Source organism: Numida meleagris, chromosome 12 (assembly GCF_002078875.1).
Source record: "Numida meleagris isolate 19003 breed g44 Domestic line chromosome 12, NumMel1.0, whole genome shotgun sequence".
NCBI lineage: Eukaryota > Metazoa > Chordata > Aves > Galliformes > Numididae > Numida > Numida meleagris.
This window is the reverse complement of record NC_034420.1, coordinates 9,546,776-9,554,800: the sequence shown is the minus strand read 5'-3', so window position 1 is coordinate 9,554,800 and position 8,025 is coordinate 9,546,776. Positions and strand designations below refer to the sequence as shown.

The following is an 8,025-nucleotide window of genomic DNA, read 5'->3' as shown; positions in this document are numbered from 1 at the left end:
CGAGCTCGGTACCCAGCCAGACCCCGCTCACCATCCGCCCGTTGAGGACCGGCAGCAGCTTGCCCTTGCCCTGCATGCCTGGCACGGCCCGGCCCGGCCCGCCGGGCTACCCGCCGCCCCGCAGCATCGCGGCCCGGCCCGGCCCTCCCGGCACCCCCGGCCCCGCCGGCACTGCCGCTTTCGGCTGCCACAGGAAGTGTCGCCATGGGAACCGAGACCGCAGCCGGGGGGAGCGGAGCCGCCCTCCCTCGGCCGCCGCCGCCGCCGGTAGCGCTGCCCTGGGCCCGCAGCGGGCCGGGCACCGGTGGAGCGGCGCGGTCCCGGGGCGGCCCCGCGGCGTTGGGTGCCGCGTCCCGGCGGTTCTGCCCCGAGCGCGGGGCTCCGGCCACCGCAGGGAAAGGGTATTTTGGGGAGACGGGCTGGGAAATGCGAGTGACTGCCGGGCAGACCGCAGGGCGCCATGGTAACGGCAGGGCGGATAACGGGATGCGAGCGGGGCCCGCGGGCCCGGTGCTGAGCCGGGCGGAGAGCCGAGCCGGGACATCCACGCGTGACGGTGGCATCGGGGTGCCCGCGGCTCCCCCTGCTTTGTCGCCGCGCTGTTTGCCTTGGCTCTGCACTGCGAGTTATAAATAAAAACAGCTCACCCAGAGTGTGTGAGTCACCGTCCTCGCTGCGGGGGTAACTGCGTGGAAACACGATCCGGGAGTGCGAGGAGCGAGCGCATCGCTTGGTTAACTTCATCCAAATGGCCATGGGACGAGCCCTGACTCCACGTGGGGCAGGGTGGGCTGTGGGGTGCCCCCGACACCACAGGAGCTGTGGGTGCCCCATCCCTGGAGGTGCCTAGCGCTATGGATGGGCCCGGGGCAGCCTGGTCTGGTGAGGGGCAGCCAGCCCGGGACAGGGGTTGGGGCTGGGGGGCCTTTAAGGTCCCTTCCAGCACAAGCCATTCTATGACTGATTCTACAAACACTCCTGTCCTGCTCCACAGCCCGTGTTTCCCTCAGGCTGACATGGCTTGGAGCAGCCATGCCCCAGTGTCGCCTCCTGTCATGCTCAGGGATGCAGGGAGAGGAATCCTGGCAGCACTCAGCTCCCCGCACAGCCAGCCCTCAGCTGCCCGCTTTGTGTGTCTGACCACATCCCTTGCCGCTGACCCCAACACAGTGCCTGTGGTACCTAGGTACCATGTCCTTCTGCTGCCCTAGCATGCCCGTGAGTTGGGGAGAGGGATGTTCTGTGCCCCGCATTTTATCCTGGGGGGTGGGAGTAGAAAGAAGTAGCGGATGGTGACAGCTGGCTGGGGGATTTGCTGAGGGCATTACTTAATGCTGTGGGTAAACGGAGAAACAGTGGCTAATTCTGGAGCCTGTAATCCTCTTCCTCCTCCAGGGATGGGGAGTGTGCCAGTCACGCAGATGCCAGTGCCCCAGGGATGAGCCCCCGGCCTCTCCCCAGGTGTGCCGTGAGCTGCAGCCATTCCCAGACTGTGGGCGATGTGCAAGAGGTGAGGGAGGTCCAGCTACATACACCTCTCCTGCCCTGAGCAGCTGCACTGGCACCATTGCCTGGCTGGTAGAGCTGCACCAGGGCTTGTCCCCTATCCTGCCAGGAGCTGCCTGGGCTCCCAGGGAGGGGGACAGACTGGGCGGATCTTCGGTAGGGCCACCCCGAGCCTGTGCATCTTGGGACAAAGTCCTAGACCTTGCTCAGGCCACAGACGCAGGGCACCCATGGACAGCAGGGCACCCAGCTCCCCACTGCGAAAAGAGGGTGCTCTGCAGCAACCCAGCACCCTGCAGGACTCTGCCAGCCCCTCGCGTCCTCGGGGGCTGCTCTCTGTCATCCAGAGGCTGAGGGGCTCACCGGGGCAGGAGCTCCGCATCGTGCTGCTGGGGCTGGACAATGCGGGCAAGACCACGCTGCTGAAGCACCTGGCGTCTGAGGAAGTCAGCACCATCACACCCACCCAGGTACAGGCTGCTCTGGAGCACATGGAGGGGGAGGGCGGTGGGTCCTGCCTTTCTTTCCCTGGGGTGATGCTGGAGTTTGCTTCCCTGCACAGGGGTTCAACATCAAGAGCGTCCACTCACATGGCTTCAAGCTGAACATCTGGGACATCGGTGGGCAGCGCGCCGTCCGGCCTTACTGGAGGAAGTACCTGGGCAGCACCGACCTGCTGGTGAGCCAGGGGCCATGCCCTAGCAGAGCCCGGCAGCAAGCAGATGGCTGTGTGCTGTGTGAGGAGCGGCTGCCAGCTGTCCCTTTTGTCCCCCCTGGCAGATTTATGTCATTGACAGTGCAGACCAGAAGCGCTTTGAGGAGACAGGGCAGGTATGAAGGGTCTGGGCAAGGGACGGTGGTGGGGTCCTGGGGACAGAAGTGGGAAACAAGTCTATTCTCTATGGGCTGCCCCCTTGGGGGTTGAGTTGTTCCCTGAGCTGTGTGGGAAGGGATCGTGATCAGGGCCTCAGCATGCAGATCTGTCCCACCCCACCGCAGACCTGCCCCAAGCAGCTCTGTTCATCCTACCCGAGCTGGGGATGATGCCCCAGGGACATCTGACACAGGGTGCCTGTCTCTGATACAGCCATGTAACAAAGCCATTTACTCAGGTAGTGAATTGGGAGATGTAAAAGCTGGAAAGCAAAGCAAAGAATGGAAGGTGAGACAGTGTCAGCCGAGGCCATGCTGACGCTAGACTCTGCCAGGAACAGAGGTGTGGGTGCCAGACAGCGTGGGCTGGCAGCAGCTGCCCTTTGCCCAAGGCGCTCCGGGTGCCAGGAGCATTCTGTCCCCCAGGTAGTGCTGAGTGTGGCTCCAAGTTCTCCTCAGGGCAGATGTAGCTTCAAGGGTTCCCATCTCCCCCTTGGATCATGGAGACTTCATGGCTTCTTGTGACTCAGCACCAGTGCCGGAGAGAGGAACGTGGCACTGTGGGAGCAGTAGCATTCTTGGGAAGGGGTTCTCTCTTGGCAGGAGCTGGCAGAGCTCACTGAGGAGGAATCTCTGATGGGCGTCCCGCTGCTGGTGTTTGCCAACAAGCAGGACCTGGTGACGGCAGCACCTGCAGCTGAGATTGCAGAAGGGCTGAGCCTCCACACCTACCGGGACCGAGAGTGGCAGATCCAGGCCTGCTCGGCCCTGTCCGGAGAAGGTGTGCAGGTATGGAGTGAGAGGCCACCAGTGCTGCAGGTGGGTAGCACCAGGCTGTGCTCATACCTCTCTTTCCCCCAGGATGGGATGAACTGGATTTCCAAGCAGATCATGAACAGGAAGAAGTGAGAGCTGCAAAGTGACAGAGCTGCAGGTCACTAAGCCATGGCCAACCTCTCCTTCAGTCCCCACATGCCCCGAAGGCCTGACCAAGCCTCACGCTCTGAGGGGTTTTCCACATGGTTGTTCACTGCTCATCCTCCCTTCTCTCCTCATCTCCCGGGCCTCCATGAGCTCCTGGTACCCTGGGTCCTTCCTGGTGGAGAGAAGCATGGCCCACAGTGTCACGGCCTCACACACCTCCCAGACGGGCACCCCTCAAGACAGGGGCCCGGGCACTGCTGCGCCTGTGGTCATGGCCCATACACAGCGTGGGATGTGGCAGCGAGGGATGTGGTTCAGTGATTAGACCCTGTGGGTTAAGGTGATGCGGGGACATCGTTCTGGACCGGCAGCACGGGCGGCACTCAATAAAGCAGCCCCTGAGCTCTGCACTGACTCAGCCGTCCTTCTGTGCTGCGCTCCGCCGTCCTCCGCATAGCACGGCCAGTGAGGTCCGCCGCCATCTTGTGAGGCGTTGCCGTGGCAACAGGCTGCCGGAGGGCGGGGCGGGACGGGTCACGTGTCCCGCGGGCGGCACGAGGCAGTGCGGAGCGGACTACAGTTCCCAGCATGCCTCGCGCTCGCGCGGTGCACGCCGGAAGGCGCTGTCCTACTCCGCCCGGGCCCGGACTAATACACGGCGGAAGTTGCGGCCTCGCTGGTCCCGCCCCCTCCCTTCCCATAGGCGGGCTGGAGTGACGTCACCCCGCGCGGGCGGGAGCGCAGCGGCACGGAGGCCTGTGATTGGCAGAGCGGGCCGCCGCTGCGGGGCGGGCACGGCGCGGCGGAAGGCGGAAACGGAGGATGGCGGCAGGCGCGCAGGTGGTGGCGGTCGCCCTGTTGCTGCTGGCGGGGGCCGGCCCACGGCTGGTCCCCGCCGAGCTTACGGATGGCAACAGTGAGCACCTGAAGCGCGAGCACTCACTGATGAAGCCGTACCAGGGTGAGCGCGGGGTACGGCGGGCGGGGACCGGGGCCTGGCCGGGGCTGCGCCTTGAGCCGCGCTCTCTGTACCCGCCTCAGGCGCAGGCTCCGCCGCGATGCCGCTGTGGGACTTCCATGGCAGCACCATGGTTACCAGCCAGTACGTGCGCCTGACGCCTGATGAGCGCAGCCGGGAGGGCTCCATCTGGAACCGCGTGGTGAGCCCCGGGGCGGGAGGCTGGCGGGCTTGTCCCCGTGCCAGGCTGACGCTGTGCCGCTCTGTCCTACAGCCCTGCTTCCTGAAGGACTGGGAGCTGCACGTCCACTTCAAGATCCACGGCGCTGGCAAGAAGAACCTGCACGGGGATGGCCTGGCCCTGTGGTACACGCAGGAGCGCCTGGTGCCAGGTAGGTTGCAGCCCAGAAAGACAACCATATCCTGGGCTGCATCAGAGGAAGCGTGGTCAGTAGGGTGAGGGAGGTGATCCTGCCTCTCTGCTCTGTGTTGGTGAGGCCTCACCTGGAGTACTGCATCCAGATTTGGAGCCCTCAGTACCGAAGAGATGTGGACCTGTTAGACTGCCTCTAGAAGAGGGCCACAAAAATGATCTATGAGATGGAACGCATCCCTTACGAGGACAGGCTGAGAGAGCTGGGGCTGTGCAGCCTGGAGAAGGGAATGCTCTGGGGAGACCTGAGGGCAGCCCTTCAGTATCGAAAGGGGGGCTTAGAGCTGCCTCTGTCCTGCATGGCTCTCTTCAGAGCAAGTTTTGAGCTCCCCTTGGCTGCACCAGGTTAGAGAGAAGTGCTCTGCTCTGTCCATCCTGACCTGAGAGCCTGCAGCTGTGTTCCAGATGAGTGGTGCTTCTCAGTGGGCATTGTGCCCAGTGCTTCCCCTGGTGGCTGCATGCAGCCTCCATGGGCAGGCCTGATGCCGTGTCTGCTGTTCTTGTGTAGATTCTGCCTCATTGGGGTGTCCTTTAGGGCTGTGCTGCTTGTGCCAGCTGGAAGGAATCTCAGTGTCAAAGCCCTACAAACCAGGGCTTCAGGATGAGGGTACAGAACAGAGCCATCTATTCACTGTGTTCTGCCCTGTTCCAGGTCCTGTTTTCGGCAGCAGGGACAATTTTCATGGCCTGGCTATTTTCCTCGATACGTATCCCAATGATGAAGCAACAGAGGTGAGTAGTTCAGGGAGCTTGCTCAGTGCCGAGAAGGCTGTTTCCTTGTGGCTTTATGCTGCAAGTGCTTCGTGCCTGGACCGAGAAAAACTTTCTTTATGCAAGAACAGATTGTTGTTCTTCCTGTCCTGTGAGCTGGTAAAGAGCAGAAGATGTATGTGCATTAATTGGGACAAGAAGCTGCTTGCTCCATCTCCTGGTGTTGTTGTCTGCTTCTATGCTCCCAGGGCCTTTTCCCTGTTTCTGACAGGACAGTAGACGTTAAATGTGAAATCCATCTGAAAATATATTAATCCCAGGTGTCATTTCCTGAACTACTCTGACTGTTCCACATTGTTTCTGGCTTTGTTCTCCAACTCCAACCAGTTTTTCTAAAAGAGGAACTCCTGTGCTGGCTTTCTTCTCCAGAATTCCACACAGGGGCTGTGGTCTTTCTGCCCTGCTTCATGTTTGTGGATCTCGTTATGGCATGGTCAGACAATGTAACAGCATTAGTGAGATCTGTTGCCTCAAACACATGATGACACTTAAGTCATAAATACCTGGGAAGTGGCCATATCCGCTTGTCTTGATGTTTGATGAGTTGTTAATTCTTGCCTCCAGCTGGCCCCTTACAGCATACATCATCTACTGACTACAAAATCTTGAATGTGGTTTTGCTGCTAATGTGCAGTTGCTGCCTGTTACAGTTCCCGTGCTGTTTGTAGGCTTCTCACTGGGTCTTGTGCATTCTCTGCAAGTTACTCTGTTGGGCACGGTCCCATTGTCATGGGCCCACAGTACTGTGTAAGCCTGTGAAGGGTCTTAATGCAGATGATCAGAAAAGGCAACTCCGCTTTAGGCAGAACAAGCTCTCGCTCATTTTAGGGCCAGCTTTACATAGGAAAGAAGCTTTGATTTAATTGTTCAACTCTCTGTACTCACTTTGTTGCCATGCAGTTGCCTTGCTGTTGTTCTGGTCTCACTGAGGGTTCTGAGCAGACAGGGGAAGGTGGCTCTTGGGTCTGCAGCTGGAAGACTCCTGCAGACTGAAGGCACCGACGTTCTCCCTGCAGCGTGTATTCCCCTACATCTCTGCGATGGTGAACAACGGCTCCCTGACTTATGACCACAGTAAGGATGGGCGCTGGACGGAGCTGGCAGGATGCACTGCTGAGATTCGGAACCAGAATCACGACACTTTCCTGGCAGTTCGGTACTCCCGAGGTCGCCTGACGGTGAGATGTGGAAAGAGCCTTGTGCTTTCTGCAGGGCACCTCACGCACGTACAGCAGGGCGGTGCTGGCGGGTGGGTGGTGCTGTGGCAGTCTGTGGTTTGCCAGACTCTGCCTCCTGCTCCTCTGGCTCCAAAAGAAGTGCTGGCTGGGCAGAGGGGCAGCCAGTGTTCTTGGTGTGACTCCCCTGGTCCTACAGGTGATGACGGATGTAGAAGATAAGAATGAATGGAAGAACTGCATTGACATTGCAGGGGTACAGCTGCCCACTGGCTACTTCTTTGGTGCTTCTGCAGGCACCGGAGATTTATCTGGTGAGTGGGCTTTGCTTGCAGGAATATGTGCTGCTTGGTGCTTGGAATATAACGCTGTGGATGCAGTAGATGGCTTCTCCTTGTTCACGGGGCTCTTGAAACTGTATTGAGTCAGGACACGTGGCCTCAAAAGGGAGGCATCTAAAAGCATCTCAATTATACCTGGGATGTGAGGGTGGCTTGAGAGGGAAGGAGACCTGCACTTGGCAGAGCACAGAGCTGGGGATGCTCTGCCAGTGTGGGCACTTTTCAAGGCTTGACAGTCCTCAGTGCTGACGGTTGTTTCCTAGACAATCATGACATTATTTCAATGAAGCTATTCCAGCTCATGGTGGAGCATCCTCTAGAAGATGACACCGTTGACTGGACAAAGATTGAACCTAGCGTCAGCCTCCTTAAATCACCCAAAGGTGAGTCTCTGGGCTTCCCAAATCTTCGGTGAGGGATTTGGATCTTGGAGCTGGGCGCCTAAAAGTCTAGAAGCTGACACAGTGTGCTTGCCAAGAGGCAGGTGCGTGTGTTACACATTGGCATCCAGTGGTTACTGCTGGCAGAAGAGTGCATCTTGTGGGGAAAATGTCCATCTATCACTTGAGCACCGTGATCTCCCTGTTCTTAGCGCAGCAGTGCTCCAGCATTGATATTTCCAGCAGTGGCTTGCTCAGCAGCAGGGCAGCATTAGAACTGGGATTCCCCTCCTCCGAGACACCGGTGGAGCTGAGGTTTGGTGAGTCTCTTACTCCTTCTCCTTGCAGACAATGTGGATGACCCGACGGGGAATTTCCGCAGTGGGCCCCTGACGGGCTGGAAGGTGTTCCTGCTCCTGCTCTGCGCGCTGCTGGGCATCATTGTGTGTGCTGTGGTGGGAGCTGTGGTCTTCCAGAAACGCCAGGAGCGGAACAAGCGTTTTTACTAGCAGAAGCACGGGGCTGCGGTGCCCGAACCCTTTTCTATGGGGAGCTGTACAAACTGTGGTTTCTAAAAGCTGTTTCTGAGAAATACAAGAAGTATTTTCTTAACTGTCCCTGTGGCTGTAATCCTGCCGGACACTTGTTGTCCAGTGAGCCGGAC

The 8,025-nt window shown here is 59.3% G+C and overlaps 3 protein-coding genes and 1 long non-coding RNA gene across 4 annotated transcripts in view; 2 read left to right on the top strand and 2 right to left on the bottom strand.

Annotated features, from left to right (window-relative positions):
- RGS14 (regulator of G protein signaling 14) overlaps window positions 1-185 on the bottom strand; it is a 6,109-nt gene extending 5,924 nt beyond the window's left edge. Inside the window, exon 1 of the mRNA XM_021410468.1 lies at window positions 32-185. Within this exon, the coding sequence (XP_021266143.1) occupies window positions 32-76 (45 nt within the window). The 5' untranslated portion in view covers window positions 77-185. The remainder of the gene's footprint in view (window positions 1-31) is intronic.
- On the top strand, window positions 275-3,314 carry LOC110405285 (ADP-ribosylation factor-like protein 3). Its single transcript, XM_021410471.1, has 4 exons — window positions 275-1,976; window positions 2,069-2,185; window positions 2,287-2,337; window positions 2,983-3,314. Exons 1-4 carry the CDS (start codon window positions 1,737-1,739, stop codon window positions 3,286-3,288), a joined length of 714 nt encoding a protein of 237 aa, XP_021266146.1. The 5' UTR covers window positions 275-1,736; the 3' UTR covers window positions 3,289-3,314.
- Window positions 1,889-3,475, bottom strand: LOC110405286. Its single transcript, XR_002442781.1, has 3 exons — window positions 3,370-3,475; window positions 3,226-3,291; window positions 1,889-3,076 (listed from the first exon to the last, which is right to left on the bottom strand). It is a non-coding gene; the product is annotated as an uncharacterized LOC110405286 (long non-coding RNA).
- On the top strand, window positions 4,126-7,978 carry LMAN2 (lectin, mannose binding 2). Its single transcript, XM_021410470.1, has 8 exons — window positions 4,126-4,264; window positions 4,345-4,463; window positions 4,536-4,653; window positions 5,347-5,426; window positions 6,482-6,643; window positions 6,840-6,954; window positions 7,245-7,364; window positions 7,710-7,978. The coding sequence occupies exons 1-8, from the start codon at window positions 4,126-4,128 to the stop codon at window positions 7,868-7,870; spliced, it is 1,014 nt and encodes a 337-aa protein (XP_021266145.1). The 3' UTR covers window positions 7,871-7,978.